Source organism: Platichthys flesus, chromosome 9 (genome assembly GCF_949316205.1).
Source record: "Platichthys flesus chromosome 9, fPlaFle2.1, whole genome shotgun sequence".
NCBI lineage: Eukaryota > Metazoa > Chordata > Actinopteri > Pleuronectiformes > Pleuronectidae > Platichthys > Platichthys flesus.
The window spans coordinates 18,230,369-18,257,402 of record NC_084953.1 but is presented as its reverse complement, the minus strand read 5'-3'; the positions used below and the strand labels follow the sequence as shown (position 1 = coordinate 18,257,402).

Genomic DNA, 27,034 nt, shown 5'->3' with positions numbered 1-27,034 from the left:
ATCAGCTATCGCCCAGATTGTTGTTTTAAACATCGGTATCGGCCAAGCATTTCCATATCGGTGCATCCCTACTGAAAGAGTTGGTTTATATAATAAGGTATGGGAAGTGGGGAAGTTGCTATTTGGATAGAGGCTGTGATTGATCATGAAACCGGTGAGGGATCTATCAAATCCAATGAACTATAGGCCAATAGCACTGACATCACATATGTGGAAAGTAATGGAAAAACTGATTACAGAAAGATTAGCGTTTAAATGGAAATCGAAGGAATCTTATCTCACAATCAGAGTGTGTTTAGGAGGGCAAGAAGGACCATGAACAAGGTCATAAATGGCAGTGTTTTTCGGTGGAAAAAGGGATTAATGATTAAATAAAACATTATAGAGATAACAGGTAGGACGTATACTTGGATCAGAGACTATTTATTTTTATTGAAATATAAAAAGTTTATTACAGTAAAAGCTGGGACTTCACTCTTCACCACAGACTGTTTACAAAAAGCTCTGCTAACAACGTCCAGTGCACAAACGATAACAAGTGACAGTATTTTGTAGAAGTGTTCGAGGAAGACTCACTACTGCCAAGATATAATTGTGAAGTAGCTCCGGAGCATCAACACAGGACCAGAGAACAGGCAGGTTTAGAAAAGACTCTGCACTAGTACACATTATTGCACTTTAATATTTATCCAAACAGGTCAGACAGGATAGAAGAACATTGTACTGCACCTTAAGAACTTTTACTTCACACACTTTAAGTATATTCTGCTGATGCTAGCATATTTTTACTTAAGATTAATGGAGGACTTTTATATGTGGTGGAGCATCTGAATACTTCTTCCACCAGTATCGAACACAAGCATCAGTCCCTCGCGGCCATTGGATTCCTCCGTGTTCAGCTCCGCCACTTGGCGGCGACAAGGAGCCGTTTTTTCCCTCGAGTACAGTTTGTTTGGGTCGTCCTCTTCCTAGCTAACGTAAGCTAGCTGCTCTGCTTCTGCGGCCGCACCTTCACCAGCTGTCCAAGGAGATGAAGAAGTTATTCGATGACATTAAGAAGGACATTAAGTTTAAAACAGCGGGGCCCGGAAAGAAGCTTACAGCCCCGACCACCAGGCGAGTAGCGAACTTTTCTCAGCGGCTAAAGCGCTAAAAACAGCTAGCCAACTCAGCTAGCTGGCTAACGTCTGCTCCAGTAGGTCAGCTGGTAGTTAGCTACTGGTTTGTAACGATTACTGAGCTGCATGACAAGCTAACTAGATTTATGTTGACCAGCACCCTTCACTTGGTAGATGGTTCATTTTGCCTTCTGCTACGCGTTAGCAACAATATTATATAACACTCTGCAGCTAATGTCAGGGCGTCCGACAGGTAATCCCTCAACAAGCTTACTCAGTCAATAGGTGAAGTAACGTCACATTTAGCCGCAATGTTGGGTAAACAACACACGACTGAGCTGCTCAATACGGCATCGTGACGCATCACATGCTAATGTTGTCGTCAGCATGTGAAACACCGCGGGTCAGCTGAGGTTTGACCATCTCCACCCTCCTCTGCCCTCATCGCCCACAGCGCCAAGCCCGAGGCGGTGCAGAGCAGCTCCGGGGCCAAACACAACCGCCATGCTGCCAGCGAGGGGGCCCAGCGGGCCGGGGCCGCGGCTCTGGCCAGGATTGAACAGCAGCCCCGGCCCAAGGTCCACACCTCTCAGGACCACATCAGGAACCAGGGTGAGACACGGTGCAGCCCTCTCTTTCAGAACAACCCCGTCTGTGGTCGTGTTTATACACAAGTGTTACAGACAATCAGCTAAACACTACCGTTAAGTTATCAGTAGAATATGTTAATAGATACTGAGTGAGTTTTCATTTTTGGCTGAACTATGCCTTTTAACGTAAATATAGGAAAGAGAAAAGAAAGAGGGCGAAAATGCTTTCTAATTGTTGATGGAAATTTTCACTGTAAATGTCTGCAGTTATTTTACTTTCTTTAAATTCTAGAGACTTGATATATCTAAACAAAAATCGTTTAGACGAGATCCTGTGAAGTTGATAGTATTGTTTGACATTCTGCAAACTAACGGTGCATCCCTGGAATCACAACAATTCCCACTCAGGACGGTGTCTGAAACCCAACTAAGCTCATTTTCACCTCTCCCCTAACCTCACCATTTCTGTTAGGGGAGAGGTCATTTGAGCTGCTTCCAGACGTGCACTGAACTCCAGAACTCCTCCGGAGGTCCGGTCTGAAAACAGCTTTAGTAATGTAAACGGCATGGAAATTGGTTAAAAGGTCAAAATATGATGAAAATAACCTCTACTGTCTTGGAATCTGTAAAATTGTAATTGAGCTCCTCACATAGATTGACTCGGAAGACTTCAGTCTGTTTTTTGTATGAATTCTAACTAACTGTTGGTAGAAACCTGTGCTAGTGTTAGTTATTACATGTGAAATTCTCAGAAGCAGAGCATAGATATTTTTTCAAGTTTAAAGTTCATATGAGGGAGCTTTGACTGTGGATGACTGCCACAATTCAATGATGTGTTCAAGTAATAATTGTAACAAAAGCATATACACTTGTCTCTTGAAAGATGTATAACTGCAAGATGTTCTGCTTTTGATCATAGTTAAAAGAGAACTAGAGGCAGTGGCACTGGCTGAGAAGGATAAAGCAGCAACAGCTGAGGTATGTGTCCGGCTAAATGAAGCTTTCTGAAGTTATTCGATTAGTATTATGTTTTGCTCAGCATTTAGTGTGACAACACTGTTAAAATGACTAATTTATTTCCAGGGATCCAAAGTGCCAGTGAAAGATCCTACCTGTCTCTCTGTGTCAGCTGTGTATTTCACCTGTCCACTAACTGGAGCCACTTTAACTAAGAGTGAGAGGGAAGTACACATTAAGGAGGCCATTTTTATGGTATGTTTCAATGATAATCATCACTTGTTCTTGGTTATGCTCAAATAAGAATGTGTATGCAGTGAGATTATGTCTCAGTTAATCCTGTTAGTAAAACATGTCCTGTATGTTCACGGTCAGCGGTTTGAGGAGGATGCAGTTGAGGCCTCTGTCATGATGGTCCACACATTTAACAAAGACAGAGAGAAAGTGAAGGCTGCTGTGGACATCATAAGCAAGTAAGACACTCTTCAATGATTGATAACAATACTAATGACAGAGGAAATGTTCCTTTCAGCTAGGGCTGACTTTGACCTCAGTTTTGAGCTGTTGTTTTTACACTTCCACCAGTCAACGAATTCTGTTAAATTTGTCTTTGTTGCTTCATCATCAGGTATGTGGATAATATATGCAAGTGTCCCACAGAGGAGAAATACAGGAAGATTAAACTCAGCAACAAGGTGTTCCAGGTGTGGAAGAAACCTCGTGCCATTTTTCTTTATTGGCTCGAACTGATTTCATAAAAGTCATTCTTCCTGTTGTTTTCTTTAAGGAGAAAGTGCGTTCTTTGGAGGGCACCAGAGAGTTCCTGGAGGCCCTGGGCTTCGCAAGTATCATGCTTCCTATAGAGGGTCAAGGTAAATTACTCCTGAGGAATGTTTCCTGTGCACTGTACAATGGTTTTTCACTTTCATGTCACAGTCAACATCACGACTTGAAGAATAAAATTAGTCATTGCATCTTTTAACTTGTGCCCACGTTTGCTGAAATCAGAGGAAGAAGAGGAGTTCCTGGTGTTACCAGAGCAGAGTCCTGATGAACTGGAATTGATGAAGGAGAGAAGGGATCGACTCCAGAGAGGCGAGCCAGTCAGAGCTCAGCTGGACAGACAGCCCCAAGCGTTCAGACCCTCTCCCCACGCCCAACGCTTTGATCTTCCGTCAGAATTTTACAACCTGACAGCGGAGGAGCTCAAGAGAGAGCAACTGCAGAGGTACAGACCTCTTGGTAATAGAAGCTGTGCAGACTTACTTTCTTTTAACCGAGAGTGTTATACATCAAGCTGAACGAGACGGGCAAGAAGTTCATTGGACATGACAATTTTAAAGTATTGAGAGTGACTCAGGTTGCATTTTTCTGTCCAAATCCGACCCAAGCCCATGAGAAAACTAACCATCCCGCCCATAACCCACATTCTGTGTTTGCCCAAACCCGACCCAAGCCATATATGCATCTAAAATAAGCAGAGGAAACTACATTACTCCTAATAGAAAGTTCAAATTAAAATGGGTTGTTTAGCTAACATTAAACATTTACACAGTAAATGGATTAGAGTGGTGCAGAGCAATTCAGGTGCAAAGACTGGATTGCAACTGTTGATTTGTGGATTGGTGAAGTTATGGTTGTGATGCTCTAGCCACTAACGTGCATCTCATACCCGTCCCACGACTGTGGACTGTGTTTTTCCATCAGCAATAGTTTACCTTTCAGAGAAGCTGCACTCGCTGACCAGCTTGTTTTGTGTGTGTTTTGTCAGGAGTGATTTGGTGGAGAAGAACGCCATGATGCGTACAAAAGCCATGAGGGAGAGAGAGGAGCAGAGGGAGAGAAGGAAATACAACTACACCCTGCTCAGGATCAGGCTCCCTGATGGAAACCTGCTGCAGGGTAAGAACCCCCTCCTATTTTAACACACAAGCATTCATGAACAAAAAGTTTTGTTAAAGTGGTCATTGTCAACAAGGTGTAAAATGTATTTTTGTGATGTCCCCGGTTGTAAATAATGAGTCAGTGATTGATTTTTGACCGCAGGCATATTTTATGCGTGGGACCGTCTGTCTGTGTTGTTTGGGTTTGTTCGGGAGTCCCTGGTGGACGGCTGGCAGCCCTTTGAGCTCATTGCACCCGGAGGCGTCAAACTGCAAGAGGCAGAGGAAGTGGCGCTCGCAGAACATAACTTGGTGAGTTGCAACAAGCTGCATCTCATTGTACTGGTCTACCGAAACTACTTTGAATCTAGATCAGATTTGTTGTCATGTATCAACCTGATGTTCATTAATCCAGCCTTGAAAACAGTCCCCAAAGTTAGCTGCTGCAGGAAATCATTGAGCCTTTTTTAATGGAAGTGTTTAATTTAATGCAAGATTTATGTCCTGTAGGAACAAATGAGGTCAACAATACATAATGTTTGTCTTTTATCGATACGGTTACATATACTTTTATAAATCAATTTGGACACTGGACACGTTCAATATGAAAAAACTTTGAATAAACAAGCGACCAGCTCTTTAGCAGCGGCGGCTGGGACTCATCAATGTAAGTGTTGTAGATCTGAACAACAGCAACTGCTTCTGCTGTTCAGGGATCTGCGTACTGAGTCAATCTTCACTGAACTTTGAATAAACATAAGCAAAAGCAAACCGAAGTGCCATATTTGACACAATCCTGTATAAGCATTTTGCCACAGTCAGTAAGTATTCATATCTGTATGTTTTTCTTTTCACTTTGCTGCAGTCAGTTTATCTTCATGTCTGTATGTTGTGTCTAAGGTCCCTGCAGCTCTGCTCACCTTCTCCTGGGATGCAGCCGTGCAGGCAGATATCGCAGCTGCAGGTGGAGAGAGCCCCTCCCTTCTCAAACCGGGACTGCTGGAAACTATTCAGACCCTGAACTGAGCAGAAGTATTCTGTCCCTAAACTCTTTCCTGCTATGACCCTCCCTGGCACTGCAGGGGGTGAAGTTACTCCTTCCAAAACAACTAGTGATGAGTGTTACTAGCTTAAATCAGTAGCAGCGATAGACAAGGGGCAACTTCGCCCCTATGCACTTGTTTTGATGGGCGCAACCCTTCTCTCGTCACTGTGGGGTAAACGTCCCCCTACAGTGTGTCTCAGCAACACGTTCTGCTGAAGAAGCACCATTAAGTCATCTAAGGAGAAAGCAGGGAAGGAGTGTGGTTAGTAATGCATCCTGAATGTACATGCTGTGTAGTGAACAGACTGGCAGCAGTCGTCTGTGCTCTACCCTACAGTCAACCTGTCAGGTATATTTCTCGTGGCATGTGGAGAGACCTTGTTTTAACTGTTGGCACTCCGCCCTCCGTTCCTTTTTTTTTTTTTCCTGTTGTCAAAGATTTTAGTTCACCTTGCTTCCAACTGTTGAATCTGGAAACTAAAATAGCCAAGACCCAACATTCCCCTTAAAGCTAGGGTTGGTGCAAGCAGGCACAAGCTACACTTTGGGGAAAAAAGGCAATCTATACATCCCACTTCCTTCCATCGGCCCTCTTGTTAAAGCTATGCCCCCCATAGTGTGCGACAGACGCAAACAAATTTAAACAGATAAATAATACCTCCTGGTGAAAAAGCGGTGACACACGCGTAGAAGACAGAGATGTCAAGAGAGTTTGAGGTGATAAGAGCTTTGTGTTGTAATGACAATTGTGTGATCCCAGGAACAGAATTAATAGGACTTCATGGGTTCTTCCCTGACCCACAGAGTTTCATGAAAGTTATGTGTGTAATCTTACTGACAAAGAAATACACCAAGACATAACCTCGGTGACATAGGGCTGGTCGGATACATATTTATTATCTCAGCCTCTACAGCAGCTCTTGTGATTCAGCTTGGTGTCATTGCACCGGCTTCTTTCAAGACTGTCAGGCGCTTTGTTCTGCAGTGTTGTGGGTTCGCTCAGTGTTTAATCAGTCAGCTGATGGTCCACTGGCCTGATTTGGTGTGATAACAAGTCTGTCTCTGTAAACACACACAAACTTGTGTTGCCCGCCTTGTCCTCTTCAGTGGCGCAACACTCCTCAGTGCTGTACTACAGTTTTTTGTGGTTGCTTGCATATGAACATATAATCCCAGATCATCAAACATGTCTTTTCAGGATGGGTTAACTAACAACTGAGGTCCAAAGCTCGGGCAAATGTTCATTCAACCCCTCACACTAAGTTTTTAGTGTGCAGTCAATTCTAATACCAAAATAATTCTAATTTTAAGAACTTTTATTTAAAACTGTTTGAAAGACTTAGTATACAATGATTGATATCTTAACTGCAAAAGCTGAAAAAGCCTCACTTTAACTTAAATTATGAATTACAGTTGTGATAAAAGTGGGTTCCTGTCATCCAGAGGTGGTTTGTTTGTATCAAACACATTTGATTAAGATTATAAGGGTTTATTCTTCGGTGGTATTTGTGACATTTCGTTGAGTAACTGCAACTAAAGATTACCCCGAATGTTGGTTCTATCTTCTAGATCCACCTTTTTGTCAGAAAAGTTTTTGTTATGTTTGTTAGTTGAATATATCTTTTGAACCTGTACAAGCCAATTCATTTCTCCTGCTTGTGGTTGGTTAAGATGACAACGACCTACCTCTCACCACACATCTCCAGTGAGTCAAAAACAAACGTAGATTCTAAACATGTTGGCCTGTGTTGAACTTCTTCATCACCACCTTCAACCTGTACCTCTGCCACAAACACACATTAATTTCTACCTGCCATGTTAAGGTCAAGAATTAGTATTTTGTTTAGTTCCATTGTTTGAGGGCGGGTCCGCCCTTAGGGCAAGAGTTCTGCACTCCAACGGTTTCAATGGAACGGTGCAAATGTGATCTCAGCAGTGTAACTTTATTAAAACACTTAGCGAGCAGGTGTGATCTATCCAGATGTTCTGAGTTGTGTTCTGTTGCGTTTTAACCTGCCTGTATTAAAGATCGCTTGCACTGCATCTTGTTTTTCAAAAACAGAACGAGGCATGATTGTTTATTTCCATTGTGTATCTAAAGAGAAGCCTTCCTACAACTACTCCTTTGACCAACGATTGGGCAACTATAGGTTCTGAATTCCCTGAAAATGTTTACTGAACACAACCAAAACACTTCTAAAAGAAAAGATTTTAACAGTTTAGGGTCTCATGAGTGTTAAATGTCTATTACTCCACCTCCGATTTTCATCAAATCGGATCACAGAATCAGTTTAATACACAGCTTCCTGAAGGTTTTCATCCCATTTCTTTCTCTAATTAACCATGTGATTCACATTAATAACATTAGCATTTAATTCAATTTCCAAAACAACTAATTGCATAACTTACATGGCTAGACATGGTGTAAAGCGAGCCATATTTATTCAACATGGCTTATTGAATAAAACCATGCTATGGCCTAACCCACATTTAATGCAGTTGGTGTAACGACACATCAGCAGAAACCATTTTCAGCATGAAATAAGGTGGAAGCAACTTCACTTGTAAATGCTTCTCATGTCGCAGCCGACTGGAGGACAACCGTTTGAGGTCAAACCATGAATCTCCTCGTCCAATCAAAATTTGTAAAAGGACATAGCAGTTGAAAAGTTTAAAAAAAGACGAGAATAATTGTAGCTTTTACTTCTCATTAATTCTTGTAGATTTTTCCTGTAGAGACAGTCTGGTACTAAAGATATCAGCAGGATAAATGTTGGTTGGTAAAATGTCTACTAAATTTCAGTCAGCTGCTAACTTTTCCGGAGTCTCGGTACACAGAAAGTCAACAGAACATGTGGAAATGTGTCCAAGAAACCAAAACAGTATATCATTTACCTATTCATACAGATTCAAGCTCTAACTGCTAGCTAAGGGGTTGACCTCACTTTACACGTTCCATGTCCGCTGAGAGCTGCGTTAAATTCATACTAAAATGAGGGTTGGCGTCAGTCTGGTGTTCCATCATGCGTACATGATCCCACATTCCTGTGGAGCATGCACAGCCGATGTGTATAGTCAGCGCAGTCACATATTATGGGCTGCAGGTGGAGGTCAGCATGTCGCTGCCGTGCTAACAGCAGCGACATGTTGGGATGAAGACTGGTGTACGCAAACTGAATTCGCCTTTAGATCCATCAACAAAATATTGTTTGAAGGGTTGAATGTTTGTGCCAGAACCCCCCCAAAAAAACAAATTAAATCCACTGTTATTGTCTCATCACTAACAATCAGTTTCCTGCACTAAAAAAACAGTTTCTTAGAAGAAATATTAGCTTGCTGAAATAGTGATGGCATCACACAAGCAAAGTTACCCAGATGAAGCTGCAAGGAATGAAGGAGATATAAAAGTGCAGTACTTTTATTCATGTTTAATGAATTTATCCTGTTCAAGTACTCTTGAAAATACAGAAAATACATATTTATAAAACACGTGACATTGGACCTAATTGTACAAGTACAGCTCTAGCAACTACACCAGTGAGTTGTCAGAAACAGAAATTGCAGAATAAATGCACCCACTGAAACCAAAAGGGGAGAATTCTGATAGACTTTCAGCCTCTCATCTCCCAACTAATTTCTGGTTAACTATATACATTTAGAGCGTAAAAAATTCCATGTCTTTAATTCAACATGTCAAAAATGTAAATAATGCTGTTCTTAACATCTTGGGTGCTTCTTCGAGAAAATTAGGTATTTCCATTCTGCTCTTCCTCCCTCTGTTCAACCCAATCTGCTGCAGCTAAAGCAGTGCCAGGAAGACGCCACCTTCCCCTTTAAAGAGGCCCATGCCAAACATGCCCAACTGAAACTTTACTGCAAACAAATCAGACCAATGATTACTGGAAAAACCTGCCCTCAAAAGTCAAGTCAGACACTGATTTTATGCACAATTATGTTTTAACGGCAAGATGGCTCCTGACTCTTTAAAAACAATTATTAGGTGAGAGGGAACTCACTATACTGAGCAGATGCTGCCTGCTGCGAGTTGCCTGTACCAGGGTGTGGTGATTCATGTTGCAAGAAGATGAAGCACCACAGAGTTCAGAGGCGGGAAGGAGACATTTGTGAGGAAACGGGAGTAGCTTGGTTGGGGGAGACTGCATCCGGTTCTCAGGCAGTGGCAAGTGCAGGAGCGGCGCTGGCCAGTGGGAGAGCAGCTGCGTCGGAGGGGGTGACTTCCATTAGGACGTCACCATCACTGGAGGATTTCTCTCTGTTTGGGCCTGGAGAGTAACATTTTAAAGGGGGTTTTATTTACATCATAAAAAAATGCAGCAAATCAATTCTGAAAAGGGTTTCTATTAAGAGTAAACTCCTTTAGTTTGGGTACTAAGAGGTCAACAGTAACTGCCCACATTTAAAAGGGCTCTGGTTCAGGAAGTAGATTTCCCATTTATTTTCTCAACAGGCAGACCAGTAGGTAGGAGATGAATAATGGCCGTGGAACATTTAATGGCAAAAATAATAATTGGAAAACAGAAAAAAGTCTAAGGAATACATATATATATATAAAAAACACTGTTTTTTATACAGTGTATATAATATTTTAAGAAAGAAGGAACCACACATCCAATATAAAGTCAAAGACCTGAATGTAACCGTGTATTAAATATATGTTCGCAATATATTGTAGTTTGTGTCTTGTATAGGGTTTCATATAGTGTAGCATGTGTAACGTTAGTGTTGTCAGCAACATGGCACAGTGCTTTGTTCCACGACTGTCATAATAGGTAATCGGGGTTGCTCAGTGGTAAACAACACTGCAAAGCTGAACCATCTGATTGTAGCCAACACACACAGCTGTGGTTAACCTTTCCATGGTAACCTCGAGCTCCACCAATTACAGCCGTCTCTATTACACCTGAGGATTGTGGGTAGTGCTGCACTGTTCCATGATATTGCAAATCAAATGTGCTTTTCATAAGGATTTGTGGCTCTTGTACCTTGTGGTGAATCCCACTTGGATTTTGACAATATTATGACTGATAATCAAAATCTCTTTGGAAAATGAATGGGATGAAGCTGTTGAGCTCTATGGCCTCATATTTCTTTTTCTCCTATTTTGAAAACACTTCTGATCTGGAGTTGGATGGACTTGAACAGTCAGAAAGAACATTTGTATGTCGAAAATAATTCCCTACACTGCCCATTTATCATGGGTTCTTCCCTTACCCCTACACAAAATGTCATGAAAATCTGTTTGGTAGGTTTTGCGTAATCCTGCTAACAAACAAGTGAACACTGAGAAAACATAACCTCCTTTGCAGAAGCAATAAGAAAAACTGTAAAGGCAGTTGTAGAAGCTTATTGTTTATTCTTCTTATGTAACTCACCAGTCTGTGTGGCGATAATGACACAGTCTTCCTCATCATCCTCCTCAGTGTCAGCCTGAAAACCGTCTGCTTCCGTCTGGACAGAGAAGTGACACCACGAGATGGTATTACACTTGAGAAAATCATATTTGCTGTTTAAAAATGTATTGTGAGAGGAAACTATTAAGTTTCCCTACCTGCTCGAGATCAGTGCATTTCTTCATGAACTTGGTGATGGACATGCTCCCTGTGCTCTTCCTCTTGTTGGATGAAGATGTGGTGGAGGAGGTCTGAGGTGTAGTAGGAGAGTTTCCCTGAGAGCCCGTGGCAGCCTGGGGTTCATCGCGGGACTCTTCTCGGGCACCTGTGGTGAGGTAGGTCCACTGGCAGGGCAGTGGAAGAGCCTCCTGGCCCAAACGGGACAGGACCTCTGTGTGCACGTACCAGCAGCAGCGCCTGTAAGTTGAACGCTTCTCGTAAACAGCATTGCTCTTGATGAGGCGCTTCACGTGTATTCTGCAGCGAGAGGGAAAAAAACGGATTATTTACTACTGCAAAAAACACGGAGTAACAACTTATTGGAACAGCAAACCAATCTCTATGCTTTACAATTACACTTCTTTTGACAGGGATGTTTTAGGAGATTTGTTTAAATTAGTAAAAGAGGGGTATTCATATAATATTTACACGTAGTTGCACGTATTTTATGCCACATATTCAGTCTTAAACGCACCTGGTGGGGATGTTTTCTGTTGAGCTCTGGGGGCTGGACGGTTTAGGTGGGGATGATGATGAAGCGGATGAAGTTTGCTGACGACAAAACTCCTGATATTCTGTGATGATCACTTTGCTGCTGTTGACGTTGCCATGCAGAAGAGGCAACAGCTGAGCGAGCACTGTGAGAAAAAAAAAAGATGCACGTTTTTAGAAAATTGCTAAATCAACTTTTAAATCAAGAACAAAAATATATTTTAAGATTAGTTAAGTTCAAACTGGATAATTTAAGCTTATCTGAAAGATCAATTTAAGCAAAACTTGCTTAACATTATTATGCTTATCAGAGTGACTAATTATTGAATAACAAAACAAAACAAGCACACACACACACACACACACACACACAAGCAATCCCCTAACAGTCTCTGATTATATTTCTAGCAGCTGATGACAAAGGCAACAGAACAATAATATTGTGCCCCCATACTTCAGTGTACCACCATCATATATAGAATTTCTGGCAAAAATACTTTAACAGTGTTATTGTTGAGGTTTTCTGGCCATTACCCAATCAAAATTGTTTCAGTGCATTTCTGCTGTGTGTCTGCAGCAGAGCTGTAATGTGAGGTTTTTGGTATGACTGCTATATTTCCTCAAATAAAAGTATGGTTATTTACGGTGATAAATGCCAGGACTCTTCCGGTCCTGCAATAGCAAACAAAACCTTGTTAAAACAAATAAATGGATTCAATAGAGACAATAGTGACACTTACATTGCGCTTCTCTCTGACACTTCTGCGACAGCTCCTCTGCGCTGAGGCTGGTGTCTGCTTTGGGTAAAGGCTCAACCAGACACACAGCATAAGGCTGGAGAAGATCCAGACCAGGTCCTTCTCCCTCCCACACGCAGCCCCTCACCACCGGCTCCAGCACCTTCATCTTCTTCTTGGTGGACATTAGCTCGTCCCACTCCCTCGCTTTTAGTCTCTGCCGCTGTTTCTGGTTCTCCTGGTCGCCGCTCTTCGGGGAGAATACATTAATTTTTTAGAGGGTGCAACAGGAAGAATTTTGAGAACAGAAACACCTTAATACCCGTATGTCAGATTAAGGGGTGAAATATTCAAATTTATGAAACAAATGTCACGCCCTACCTCCTCTTCCACCGCCACCTCATCATCGGAAAGGTAGCCATGAGGAACGAAGAAGCCATCGTTATCATCGTCATCTTCACCTCCTTCCTCCTCATCTTCCTGAAAACGATCAAGAATTCAAAGTTTTTTATAAAGTGCACCCATCTACTTGATGTGAAAACAAAATCAATAATAAGACTAATTTGTCGCTTCACACAGTAAATACATTCAGAACAATATTTAACAATCAGAGTCAAGGCACTATTTCAATCCTGAGACAGATATGGAAATTCCTTGAAGACACAGATGATTAAAAGGAAAATCATATCAGTGAGTTTTCAATAGTGTATGTTTTTCTGTACATTACCTTATGGTTACATGCAAGTGTAGGCAGAGAGTGGCTGCTGCTTTGAAAATTCTAATTATTTTGTTTCATTATGTCAAGAATTTTGAGTCAGCTGCTGAATAGCCAACTTTTCAGCAACCCAACCACAATCCTTTAAAGAAAGCCTTATGTTATGAGTTTTATGAAAAGATTATCTGTGAATTCTATAAAAATTGTCACTGCTCTACAAGCTGTTGTAATGAAACCTGATGCTGCGATCACCCACTATAGAAGCATCATCCATAGAAAACTTCTATGGATAAGTTCAAAGAAATGACCAATGAAACTTACCCCTTCACTATGTGACAAAGACTCTCCTGGCTCCTCTTCCTCCCACTCTTCATCACTGTCCACCTCATAGTCCAACAAATCCTGTGGTGTCAGAACACAGCTGTTAGCACCAAAGCTAGATGAAAATAATTTCTATTATCAAATCAGAGATAAATTCTTAGAAGTCATCGAAAAGCATGCGAATGTAATCTGGGTTCTCAGTTGATTGAGACCGCTGTGTTAAATTTAAAAATCTGCAAGTGTAATCAATTCAATCTGCAATTTAACAAGACGTAAATGCTTTGAACCACCGTGAACTTTACTTATGAGGTGTTGACTAAACTGAATAAAAAGACACAGGCCTTTTAAAAATAGTTTTACCTTGTCCTGTGTGAGGGGGCAGCGAGGTTTGATTTGCGTACTCTTTTTACTCCAGGTGCCCCAGTACGCTGGACGGTAATTCTCGTGAAACCGCAGAAGCTTCATGGGTCCGTAACGTTTGCGGTCCGGAACTCCTTCTGGTTTAGGGCCATCCAATGTTACAGACTCACTGAGGACATAATACACATGGAGTGAGACAATGTCTACGAGTTATCAAACAGTTGAACTTCCTCCAGTCAAGCCTGGTGCATCTTTATCAAGAATACAAATGAAATCAGTAACAATCACAGCATATCCTCATGGCGGTGGTTACTATGCCAATTTGTGAATCATCATGCACACCGCCTGTATTAGCTTCTCGGCTGTGAGAATTTGAAACTGAAACTACTCTTTGTCATGACAGGAAACTGTTGGTTAGATGAAACAAGCAATCTGACAATGTTATGTCTTATTAAGCTCTGGATGTATGAAATAATCAACACTATGTCAGTCTTGACCAATATCACACTTATATATTAACAATATGCAGAAAAGTGCTAACTTTTGCTGTACAATTTGGAAATGTCTTGATTCTTGTATGAATCTCCATCGATGTAATGACAGAAAATAATCAATATAGGTTTGGCGCTACATTGAGTAATGTCCCACCTCTAAATAAAACACCACTGCTCAAGGATAAAGACAGACGCAAATTAAAGGTTCCATCGTCCTGAGTTTTTATAAAGATCATTATTATGTGTGAGTGATTAGAAAAGAGCAGAGTCACTTGTTGACTTGATACTAAAGGCTCTAAATCAGTGTTTTTTTCTTAGGTGCAGCTAGGGCGGGGCGATAACATTTCTTCAAATCGTTTCACGATATTTTTTTTCTCAGCACCATTGCACTGGGGCACATTGCTCTATGCAGGAAAACAATTAACTCTGCTCCTCTGATGTTTTTTCAAATTCCTCCAGCATAGAACTGATAATCACATGTATTTAGATATTAATCGAAGATGCCAGAGGACGACTCCATTGTTCTGGTCACTTTAACCCTGCTGTCCTGAAAAACCTGAAGCCTGCTAAAACATCAAACAAGGCAGAAAACATGAATCGATTGTTTAATCACTGCATCGATGCAGGCGTCCACCTCTTTGCAGGAACCCAACCGTTAGCACGTGTACTGCTGCTTGTCCTACACTCTGTGCTGTGTGTCAACCTAACCTGATGTGGCTATAACTCTATTCCAGCCACATGATAGGTTCAGTGCGGTGCTGCTGTCATTATCATTTGCGGTTAGTGTTGTCTGTCAAAGATGGACAGGATGAGCTCTATCGACCATGTCTTATATTGCTATCTAAATTCATATGACAGATTGTATTAATTGATGGAAAAAGAAGCCATGCGCAGTAATATAGAAATTTGAGGATGTGCCACTTTGAAAGGTATCGAGATGCATTGTTGCGCATTTGACTCATTGACTGCTGAATCCTAATCGAATCAAAGGGTGAGTCTAGTGAAGACACACACCTCTGATGAATATAATCATAATTTCCAGTCTCACCAGAGTGCGTCTGTCCGCCTGCGTTTGGTGGGTCCTGACTGACGGGGCTTTTGTCCAATCCAGTCTTTCAATCCATTTAGGTTATTACTTGGATTCAACAAACACCGGTCAAGATCCTCCAAAACAGAGTCTGCACACTGAACCCGACACAGCGGTGCCAGAGACATGTGTCCTTTTATCTCAAAAGGAGCAAACTTTCCACATGCGGCTGCAAGCGTCTGAAACAACATAGGGACAAAACAAGTTGTGGTTTAAATATTTGAAGTTATAAATGCAATTTGACTTATTGATACATAAGTTCAGAGCAGTTTCCCATAATTATTGATACGACCCATCAGTCAGTTTTGTGTTGCTAGTTTCATATTGAACATACAAAGAAACTTCTTTATGTTTCCCATACATCAATATATTCGTGGCCGCCTACTAAATTATCACTTAGCCATATATTGATTTTATAGTTCTTGTTTTACCTTTAACAATAAGAGTAAATTATTATTTAACTGAAGCTGTGGGCAGTCACATTGATTCGTTAAGCCCCTCCTGTCCCTGCTCTCTCTCTTTCTCATTAACACATTGACAATGGACCAGTCTGTTATGGTCAGACTGGCCATCAGTAAGACTGGGAGACAACCTATCACAGCAGGGGCAACAACATGAACGATGTTGACCTAATCCAAGAAAAGTTCAAGTGAAACCAATTTCACATATGAGTTCTACTGACCTTTGGGGCTTGTTGGATCTTGGCTATCTGCAGAAAACGTGTAATTTCTGCTTTCTCCGCTTTCATGCGCTGTAAACAGAAACATGTACATATAAAAAAAGTCGGCAAAAACCACCAAGCTCAGGCAAAATTTCTGTTTAAACTTACATCTTTCTCTTCCTTCAACCGTTTCTCTTCTTCCTTCACTCGCTTGTCCTCTTCTCTCTTCCGTTTTTCTTCGAGCTTTGCTCTAGGGAATATTTAAGCACATTTAGCACAACAAAACCAACATTTTCGGTACTAAAACACTTTTATCCTGCAGACTTATGGAGCCAAAATGATCTGATGCCAAAAAAAAACTCTAGACTTTAGAGTAACAGGAATTTTTCATTACTCACTCTAGCTTGGATTTCCGTAGCTCCTCTTTTGCTTTTAACTTGTCTGCTTTTTCCTTTTCTTCCTTCTCTTTTTTCTCTCGTTTCTCTCGCTCATCTTTTTCCTTTTTCTCGCGTTTTTCCCTTTCTCGCTCCTCCTTCAGTTTGCGAGCCTCTTCTTTCTTTTTCTCTTTTGCAGCTTTAGCCTCTTCCTTTTGGCATTCCTTCTCCTGACGCAAACGAAGCCTCTCCTCTTGTTCTTGTAAACCCTGCATTGCAAAATGCAGAAAATTGTTCAAACTAAATAAATATTGGAGCGAATGGCAAATACAACCTGTAGCAAATCAATGTTTTTAAAAAAGACAAATAGAACTGTAACCTTCAATGAGCTTCTTCTGAGCTTCTTCTGATCGTCTGGTATCTTGGGGGTTGTCTTTGGCTCCTATGAGAAGGGGGGGACGACGACAAATGTGATAACCAGTCGGACAATTTGTTGTATGTATAAATCTAAAATAAATCTGACTGTGCTTCAAACATCTTAAAAAATGCTATTATAAGCAGACATATTTGTCCAAATAAACTGTTATTTGGATAAAATACATTTATTTAACAATTAACATTTATTATGGCTAATCTTACACAACCCTCAGTGGGATTACACAGAAAGCAGAGAGATGTGCATACTGTAGGTGTTGTAGTGGGTGTAGGGTCATCACTCTTGGACTTCTCTGGAGAACTTTCAGACATGGAGCTCACTGATGAGGCTGACTGTACGGACTTATTTCCCAAACTGGAAACATTTCCTGACTCATTCGGCTCCTCTGGTTCACTGTCAGAATCCTGTGTTATGTCAAGCTGAGAAATAGATGTTTGATTTCCATCTTCATCATCCGCCTCCTCCTCTTCTTCTTCTTCGTCGTCTTCATCATCATCATCATCATCATCATCACTATGGACAACTGCACAGTCTACAGTGTGTGTCTGAGTTTGATTAAGGTTGCTGGATTTCTCCGAAGAGGCAGGTTTGTCTTTGCTGTGTTGCTTGTCTTTTGTCGGTTGGCAGGGAGAAGGAGCGGCAGGGGAAATAAGGCGTTTTACAGGAGACAAGTTGTTGTCCTCAGTCAGATCTATAACCGTGTTCTTGTTAGATGCTGTGGGGCACCTTTGGCTCAAGAAGCCATCGAGGGGGCCGCGGCCATTAACCAAGGGTTGTCTGGGGAGAGGGGAGGACTCATTCTCATTTTCTCTGTCTGAAGGTTCGGGGTAGGCATGTGCACAGGGGCGTTTATGTGGGTGGTTCTCTTTGGGTTCAGAGTTCAGGCGCTTGAATGGGAGACGAGCTGCGGGCAGAAGAAAAATAGTCACAACCACACTTGTGTTGTATATAATTTAAAACAGATAAGGTCAATTCAAAAATGTTCATTAAAATGCTGTCAGGGAGGCTTAAAACTGTTATATTTAAACATTACACAATATTACAAACATAACTAAAATCAAGACCGAGCTACACCTTGTGAAGCTCTTTTCTGAAGTAGCAGGGCTAGTAGTTGCACTTTTAGGAGCTTGTGCTATAAGGTAATTATAAAATCAATCAGCATAGGGCAAATATATAAAGCTGCAACAGTCAAGCGGTCACTTTAACGTAAGGTATAATTAGGTTTGATAGTGTTAAAGTTATGAAACTTCCATGCTAGATGAACAATATCTGAGGTCTTACTCTGACTTATCTTTCAATTGTGTCTTAACTCATGAAAATTGAACTTTGATTTTTACCTTGTACAAATTTCTTGTTGGCATTTTTGCTTGGCTTACGATCCATGCCTGAGAAGAACAAAAACAGTGGCACGTCAGAAAAGCATACATCATGTCAAAACTTCACTTCACACTGTTTAGAGACAGATAACAGAATAAATGAAGCTGCGTGGATACTGGTCAAAGAAAATCATAAAATGAGAGTTTGGACAAAAAATGGCACATGAATCTTCTTGAAGACAGTGCTGTCAAAGAAAACAACGACCAACACTCCAAACAAAGCTTTCAAAGATATAACTAGTAAGCATACATATAACTGAAATAACAGTAACCTTGATGTAGAACGCCCATTTGACACATTGACTCCAATCATTTTCCTTTTGTTTACTGTACTGCTGTGGTGACCACACGCCGGTGCAGCTACTGCAGTGCGTCTTAACGTCCTCATCAACTTTGTTTAATGTACAGCTACATCAAATCACACCAGCGCTCAGACTTAAGTTATTTATGGTGTTTTAATAAATGCCAGAACATTGTCCATCGTCGACCTGTTACGGTTACATTGTGACAATGAATGTAATGGTTGTGTTTGGTCTGCTCTCCCGCCAACCGGGGCAATCGTCGGTGCAGCAGGCCCGGTCTGGTCCGCAGGGCACGCACCTTAGTGCTGCCGGGGAAAAGGAGATCCGCCCGGCTGCAATCTGAACCTCTATAAAGCCTCTTACAACTACAATGAAGGGTTCTAGCGTTGTGTGCCAGGACAGCTGAGAATGTGGATGTGTGAACGAGCTACGACCAAGCCTGAGCTGTGGAGGGGCTCACCTATGACACTTTCATGTTTGGTGCTAACGTGAACCACCTCAAAGGGCGCTAGCATTGATAGCCTGTGTGCTAACCTAACAAAACTAGCATCTGTGCCAAGCACTCTTGGCCGGAGCTACGAGCTAGCTGCAGGGCAAACCGGCCTACAAAGTTTATCACCGGGCTACACAATTAACTACAATACAACCGAGGAATTCCTGGAAAAACGTGCGTGTGTGTGTTTTGAATCACAAGTTTCTTAACAACAACTGTTATTTTTAAGTGACGAATAATCTACGAGTAGCAATTAGCAATACCGGTGTTGTATCGAAGTCTGTTTCCCAATCGATATGATGTCCCCCTTACCTTTCTCTGAATCGATACTCTTACGTTATATCTCTAAATACGTAAAGTTTTACCTGGGATGTTTATTTGGAGGTTTATATCAAAAACGAACCCCTGACCGGTGGCATGCTAACTGTGCAAGGCTAGTTTGAACGCTTAGCGGCAGAGTTACACATTAAATCAGTTTACACTTGTCACGTAGTAGTGACAACAGCAGGCGCTGACTGAAGTTGTCGGGGGAAACGAGGTTTGTGGCCTTGCTTAACCGAGCCATTAATGGCGGAGTGTTTTATATTAATGGGAACTTTGTCATCACTCTGGGCTCGACTTATAGAAAAAACACGGAACTGCAGCCCCGCACATTGCACTAGTCATCATTTTGGGAGAGTTGAAGAGCATTTGCACGCCCGCTAGACGTGGCATTAGCGTTACCTCTTCTGCGGGGTGTCGATGCTGCCAAGTGTCCGTCCACAGATGGGGTTTCCGCCGCCAACATCCCAAACACTGACCGGGGGCTCGAGTCGGCTTCGATTCCACCGGCGATAACAACTTCAGAACCACGGAACAGTTCGCGTAGACGCTCGAGGACAGCCCCGATGCTAAACAAAAAGCTACGCGGGTACCTCAACGACGTCTATTTCTAATCTATTTCACAGAAAACATTACGCAGACACCGTCCTCCTCTCCCACACTCTCCCTCGGTTTACCCCGATGCCTGCCTCGCGCTCAGTCGGAATTGGCGGGAGTGTGTCGCTTGCTTCCATAACCTCCTCTGATTGGTCAGCACCAAGTCACTGCGCGCTGAAGTAGGCGCTTGATTTATACACCCGAGCGGCACTTTGCTCGGTGTTCCGTGTGTTGAAGGGCTTTGGGCGATTTGAAACCACATCAAAGCTTTACATTTTGTGTGATAGTTGAATTTGACAACATAACGAATCTGCCATGTGAGTTAACGTTTTCCAATGGACCCGTTATCTGTTGTTATAAACATACTATCCACCCCATCGAGGACAGCATAATGTGTAATCCGACATTTGCCTCTCAGGGCACGCCCTCTGTCAAATGTTTCGGCCTCTGTGATTGGTGGTTGTTCTTGACTTTGGGAAGTCAGGGTTGCCATGTTGTGGGACAGTAAAATACGGATCCTTCACACACTCACTAATATGCAGTGAAATGAATTAATAGAGCCGGAATGAAGGCAGGATATGGTGTTTAATATGGGATAGGCTTTGTGCAAGATATGTAGACTCACACTGCTTTTATATATGTATACACATAGACTGTCACTGTCCGTTTGGTTGCTATCTGTGAGAAAGTTGTCAAACATAGACGTGGAGGAAACACTTCTCCTGACTATGGCCGACAGGTGCTTCACGATGTAGAGGACGCGCTCTAACGTGTTAAAAGACCGTGGTAGCATGAATGGGAGTCCATGATGGGACCATGGAATAGAGTCCATGGTGGGATACACTGTGTGTGGGTGGGATCCATGCGGACGGATGGGATCCATGCGGACGGATGTCAAGGATGGGCCATCACGCGTCTCCCATTTGCCGCTCTCCTGAACCCTGGGACTTGTAGTTCTTGAGGCCGCCGGGCGCGCTGCATGTAAACAGTTGGAGAACTACAAGCTCAGCGGTACCGCGCACGCGCAGTGTGCTGGAAAAGCGTATAGTCTGAGTGATTCAAGGAGCCTGCGGTTGTCGACGGAAACGAGAAAGCGATAAACGTTATTCCGGTGACTGTAGCTCCTGTGCTTTCTGCGTTACGAGCGGTCCCCCGTAAGAGAGTGTCCCGGGTTTGTCAGCAGCGATCAGGTCAGTCACATGAGGCGGGGACGTTAGAGAACAGTTAGCCCGTCTCTGCTGAGCTCCAGCTACTATCTCATCATCTCGCATAAAGTTAACACAGGCTAACTTCACACCGGTGTAGTCAGAAGGGAAAATGGACTCTTCCATGTGTTATTGGTACAATGAGTTAATAGTTTGACCAAAGTTAGAATGTTTATCCAAACTGTAGAAACATGGTGAAATGAATTGGTCTCTACTGACACTGGTTAGAGGTTACCATTGACATGTCAGTTGTATGTCGTTTAATCATGAAGCAAAAAATAATAATTAGTATTATTTTTTTTCAAATAAAGTCAAACTGGTTAAAGCTTTCTTGCCTGGATGACTGTTAACTGTCTATTCTGTCTATTCTTATCATGCAGGAATAGCTGGGATTCAAAAATGGGAGGTTTGTTGCTTCAAATCTATCTATCTATCTATCTATCTATCTATCTATCTATCTATCTAACTAACTGTCTGTATCTCTGTATTTCTATCTTTTTATCTATCTATCTATCTCGTCACAAACTTGCTACTCTGCGTAACTTCCTCCTGCCGTGTATTCATACATTTAAATATCTCATCGCTCATATTTCACAATCCTTTTCTTGTGTTTAAAAAGTATTGTACAATCCCTTCTCTAGTGATAATTATGTTTTTATACTTTTTCCCATTGTTATATTTACACTTGCGCAAAACTTAAGCAAATTCCTTGTATATGTGAAATCTACCTTGCAATAAATTCAGATTCTGACAAAGATGCTGTACAATATTCCAATGTAAAATAGATTTAGTAAAAGTCATACAAATAAGGAAGACACTTCCCCTTTTGTTTCAGAGCGCGTGAATAACTTCCCTCCCCTGCCTCAGATTTTGAGAATAAAACCATGTTTCTACCATAACATTGAAGAGGAAATTCCCGCTCCCCACCAGCAGCTGGTGCGCAGAGTCTACACACTCTGGATGAGTAAGTTCTATGACATGCATTCTCACTTTCTAACTCTGTGTTCGTCATTAACCACTCTGCACATCTCATGTCCTCTCACCTCTGCAGTGTATTCAGGCACGCTGTGCATGAATGTGATCGGGTGTATTGCCTGGTGGGCCGGGGGTGGCAATGCCATCAACTTTGGCTTCTCTCTGCTCTGGCTCGTCCTCTTCAGCCCCTGTAGTTACACCTGCTGGTTCAGACCACTCTACAAAGCCTTCAGGTTAGTCCTCATCTGGTGAATATCACAAACAAGAAATTCGACTTTAACATCAGTTTATTTAACTTGGTCGTTACCCAAAAAGTCTCTGTCCACTTTGCAGGTTAAGGTCTTACATCAGACACACAGCAGAAAGACTAAACATGTAAAAACACGCACATACAGCAGATATTGCCTGAACGCCAATTTTTTAACATTGTGGTCCATAGAAATCACATCATCAAGGTTTATGGAAAATTAAATGAAGACTGACCCTCACCCTGTGGGTATTCAAATATTGGAAGTTGTGGACATCCGGGGATGGCCAAAAGTGATCCAAGTAATGATCCCTGTGGAACGCCATGTTTGAATTCAGAACAGTAAGATGCAGATGGTATTATTATTGTACACGGCTTCTTAGGACCAATATGATTCATGATTGATGGCAGATAATAATAGTTATATCCTGATCATTGCAGTTATTGATATCTTTGAGTATTTAGATCTGAACAGAATAGGTGAAATTGAAACTCGTAAAGAAGATTGTAATTGTATAAATGGCCTGTTATTTATCATGCAACCAACTTTTCTAACAGTTTTGACAATAAGGGGAGAGCTGAGTTTCGTCTGTAATAGTCTAGAGTCTATTAATAGAATTAAGGTCTGTACCTATGGTTGTTTTAGAAGCAAAGAACTAAGCTTCAATAGGAAAAATAAAATAAGAGACCAGACAATTGTTTTATTAGTCCCCCAACAGACAAATTTGCTTTTTTTGCAAAAAATGGAATAGTAACTATAGGAAGCCCCATTAAAAATAAATAAATAAACGTAAGATAAATATTAAAATAGCAAAGAAGAAACATTGAAGTAATGGCAGTTAATGAAATCACATCTAAATTTCCGAGAACTCTGTTGTATGCTGTCGACCAAGGGAGTTGTGGTTGCAACATCAGCAGGATGTGGAGATAGCTCAGAGTTATTTTATGAGGTTGACTTGAATTGGATCTAGAGCACATGAGAATGGGTTACAACTTATAACAAATCCAGTTAACTGTCTGTTACACCAACCCTCAGCTTAACGTGTTTTCTGATTTCTGTGATGTTATGTCTGAGTGAAGCATCTCCTGCTGTGTTCATTTGTGAAAGGAAACCTCCTGACAAAGTCTGGAGTAAATTCTGTGGACATCCTCATGCTTTCATGTCTGAAAAGTTTGAGGGGAACTCTAGGATTATTAGTTACTAACGAATTCTGTTTTTTTGATTTTGTTTGCAGGGCTGATAGCTCGTTCAACTTCATGGCCTTCTTCTTCATATTCTTTCTCCAGTGTGTCTTGGCCCTCATCCAGACTATAGGCATATCTAACTGGGGGACATGGTGAGTGGAATCAAACCAGTTTTGAAGACTGTGTGCATGCCAGTTTTTTACCAGAGTCGTGAGGACGTCTTTCATGTGAACATTTGTCTGATGGAAAGCACATTTCCCAGCTGCCTTGACTATTGGACAGAGTATCATATAATATAGTATAATAAAGTCATAATATTACAATAATAAAGTCATAATTTAATGAGAAAAAAGTCATTATTTCAAGAAAAATATACATTTATTTTAGGAAATGAGCAGCAAGGAGAATCCATGTTCACTGCAGTTCCACTTGTTCCAACAACCAATCTCATTGTTTCCTGAGAAACTACGAAACCTCTTTGAACAGCACACAGATGTAACCAACCACATCCTTGCAGTCGATCACTTACAAACATTTCCTCCACAACAAAAGAGGCCAATTCCTCAAAGGTCTAGTGATTATTTTTTCAGAACCCTGTATCTTATGCAATACTTTCTCCTGATGCTTATGATAACGTGGTGCTGATGAGCCAAAAGATGAGGAATTTGTGAGACCTATACTGAAGTTTAACTTAACAAGATGCCCCACATTCCCTGCTACAAGTATTTCCCTGCTACAAGTATGACTTTATTCTCAAAATATCGCAGCTATTTTCCCTCTACCCTTGACTGTAATACTAAAACTTACACATCTCTGCCTGTTTGGAATAAACAAGTTTGAACTTTAACCCTCCCTCCTGCACACTTGCGTTATAATACATAACATTTTACCACTCCCGCAGACAGTCAAAACTCAATGTTTCAGCTTCATTTCAGTTAAGCTGAGTGGAAAGTTCTCTTTCTAGTAGTTTTTATCTTTAATATCTTTGCCGCGTTCCATGTTAGAGCAAACTGCGTGAAGTTCCACGTGGAATACAGATTTTTTAAAAGTTATAATTTTTATTTATTTATTGTAATTAAAACATATATAAAACGTTATATTTACAAGTAATATTCAAGGCCACTAATTGAACATTGCTTGTGATAACATCACGGTTCATTCAAGAGACAACGTGTGGTGATAATTCAGTGTCACACTGATCATCTGCTGTTTGTCACTCAGCCTGTTTCCTCACTTCTTAATGCCACTTAAATATTTTGGATAATGTTTGTGTTGAATTCACTTTGCTGTATAATAACCGGTACTACTCCATCTCACTGTCACCAAACCATCATAGCGGCTGGATTGCCACAATGATGTTTTTCAGCACAAATGTGGGCTCCGCTATAGTGATGCTTATCACAACTCTGCTCTTTACTCTGGTGACTGCTTTAATGGCACTGGTGCTCATTAGGGTGAGTACACACATTCTCTGAAAACATGCACACACCTGTGATTGTATTCTTTGCCCCCTCGCGCTTATAAACACACATACACTGGAAAACACACATGAACACTCATTACCCAAACTTTTCTCACTCTCCCTTTGTTTTCCTGTGGCAGGTGCACAGACTGTATCGCGGCGGTGGCGGGAGCATGGAGCGCGCTCAGGAAGAGTGGAGCACCGGCCTGTGGAAAAATGCACCAGTGAGGGAAGCAGGGTTCAACGCTGTGGCTCAGTCAGCCCAGGGCCCGAGTTTGCCCCAGTACCCTGCAGCGGTGCCAAACTATCCTGACAACAGTCACTGGTGATAGCCCAGCACCGCCTCTAGGTGGAGACAGAGAGCTGGCCATTTCTGTGGCGCATGTTAAAGCATTCAAAAGTGTCACATCATTTCACCTTTACATGAAAAAAAATGCCTATTTAATGCATTCACATTTTTTGAATGAGATTGTAAGATTTATCAAAGAGTTTTGTCAACAGAGCTTGTTAAAGCTCTTCACTTCTGGAAAAGGGTTTTCTTTACATTTCAGCTTTGTTTACACACTGATTATTGATAGATAGATAGATAGATAGATGGATACTTTATTAATCCCGTGGGAAATTCAGAGATGAACAAGAAAGATTTTATTTTATTTCAAAAGAAATTTGCTTAAGAATTTGTGTGTCTTGCAAACACAGGAAACTCAGAAACAGTTTTGTGATAGTATGTGAAGGACACGTGTCTTATGGACATTGATCTGAGGAGATTTTTGTGTGTTGACAGCTGCATGCTAGGCAGTGAGCTGAAGAAAAGGGTTGTTTATTTTTTAATTTTGAAACAATAGAAAGTCTTAAAACTGCGATTTATTTTACCTGAAGGAACTATTCTCTGTGTTTATGTATTCGAGCAAGACTCTAGTTTCGTTTTTATTCAATGTGCTTGATATCGTCACGCTTGTCTGCTGTAGCTTTCTTGAAACGCGCCTTACTATTGCGTGCACATTTTGCATGTGATGAAATGACTGTCGCCTTAACGATTGCTTTAAAAAAAACTGGATTCATGCTTCAGTGAAGCGACATGTGGAAAGATTTAAAAAATGATTGCTGCATAATCCTCCTTTGTGATTGGTCACTGATCAACTGATGTGCCATAGCAACCTATCTCTCTCCTTGATTTTGATACTGAGGAAGAAGTCACACCCTTAGTGGACACGTTGTTTCTATGTTTCCAAATCGGCACTGTTTGCTTTTAGAGGTCAGCGCCCTGCTGTGAAACACCTTATCAGCTGTTCCACTGTTCCACCCACTTTTCTCTCAGATAGACTGATTTTTTGTTTTTAGTGACTGCAGTGACTGTTTGCATGCAGTTTATCAGGGGTGGGGAACTAAAGAGGATTTTTCTATTAAAAATATACTGACATCTTAAAACATATATAACCCGACACAGACTGACTAAAAGAAAAAAATGGAACTGCAGTGAGGTGGAATTTTGCATGTGTCACTCTATGATACTGAATACAGGCTCATTGCATCAAAATATCAAAGTTAAAACTATGATTAAAACCTCTGATGTCTTTGATTGCAGGTTATTCTACAGATTACTTTGGTTTTGTTTCAGTATTTATATCAAAGCTTAAATGAAGCACGAGCACCAACTGGAAGGAAACGGTGTTCTTCTCATACCTTATATTTCTTTTCTTGTTACAAAGTGTCCTTCATGGCCAACTGCCAAATGTAGTATTTAGTTTTTCTCTGTTCTTTGATAAGCGACAGACTATTACAGATGTTAAAATAATCTTTAAATATTGCAACATTTCAATAAATATTCGTACTCATGTGGTCTCTGTCATAGTTGAACATATCGGAATATTTATGACTCAGTATCTGATGAAAAGCCTTTGATGCGAGTCTGAGTTTGACAATTCATAAATTCCAAAGTCTACCTCGCTGTCTGGTCAAGTATTCAGCAGT

At 41.3% G+C, this 27,034-nt stretch overlaps 3 protein-coding genes across 3 annotated transcripts; 2 read left to right on the top strand and 1 right to left on the bottom strand.

Annotated features, from left to right (window-relative positions):
- The first annotated feature begins 981 nt into the window (after positions 1 to 981).
- On the top strand, positions 982 to 7,651 carry ubxn6 (UBX domain protein 6). Its single transcript, XM_062395181.1, has 11 exons — positions 982 to 1,116; positions 1,573 to 1,730; positions 2,628 to 2,686; positions 2,792 to 2,920; positions 3,041 to 3,138; positions 3,294 to 3,369; positions 3,453 to 3,537; positions 3,674 to 3,893; positions 4,437 to 4,567; positions 4,712 to 4,860; positions 5,449 to 7,651. Exons 1-11 carry the CDS (start codon positions 1,031 to 1,033, stop codon positions 5,572 to 5,574), a joined length of 1,317 nt encoding a protein of 438 aa, XP_062251165.1. The 5' UTR covers positions 982 to 1,030; the 3' UTR covers positions 5,575 to 7,651.
- Positions 7,652 to 8,995: 1,344 nt separating this feature from the next.
- Positions 8,996 to 20,099, bottom strand: chaf1a (chromatin assembly factor 1, subunit A (p150)). Its single transcript, XM_062395180.1, has 16 exons — positions 19,795 to 20,099; positions 18,238 to 18,285; positions 17,149 to 17,804; positions 16,844 to 16,906; positions 16,489 to 16,733; positions 16,259 to 16,340; positions 16,112 to 16,180; positions 15,391 to 15,608; positions 13,849 to 14,017; positions 13,489 to 13,569; positions 12,834 to 12,932; positions 12,456 to 12,702; positions 11,699 to 11,861; positions 11,163 to 11,481; positions 10,987 to 11,062; positions 8,996 to 9,876 (listed from the first exon to the last, which is right to left on the bottom strand). Exons 1-16 carry the CDS (start codon positions 19,856 to 19,858, stop codon positions 9,764 to 9,766), a joined length of 2,712 nt encoding a protein of 903 aa, XP_062251164.1. The 5' UTR covers positions 19,859 to 20,099; the 3' UTR covers positions 8,996 to 9,763.
- A 905-nt stretch (positions 20,100 to 21,004) lies between these two features.
- On the top strand, positions 21,005 to 26,898 carry scamp4 (secretory carrier membrane protein 4). The gene is made up of 7 exons (XM_062396083.1): positions 21,005 to 21,179; positions 21,575 to 21,600; positions 22,030 to 22,158; positions 22,246 to 22,402; positions 23,652 to 23,753; positions 24,938 to 25,055; positions 25,204 to 26,898. Exons 2-7 carry the CDS (start codon positions 21,594 to 21,596, stop codon positions 25,390 to 25,392), a joined length of 702 nt encoding a protein of 233 aa, XP_062252067.1. The 5' UTR covers positions 21,005 to 21,179; positions 21,575 to 21,593; the 3' UTR covers positions 25,393 to 26,898.
- The last annotated feature ends 136 nt before the right edge of the window (positions 26,899 to 27,034 follow it).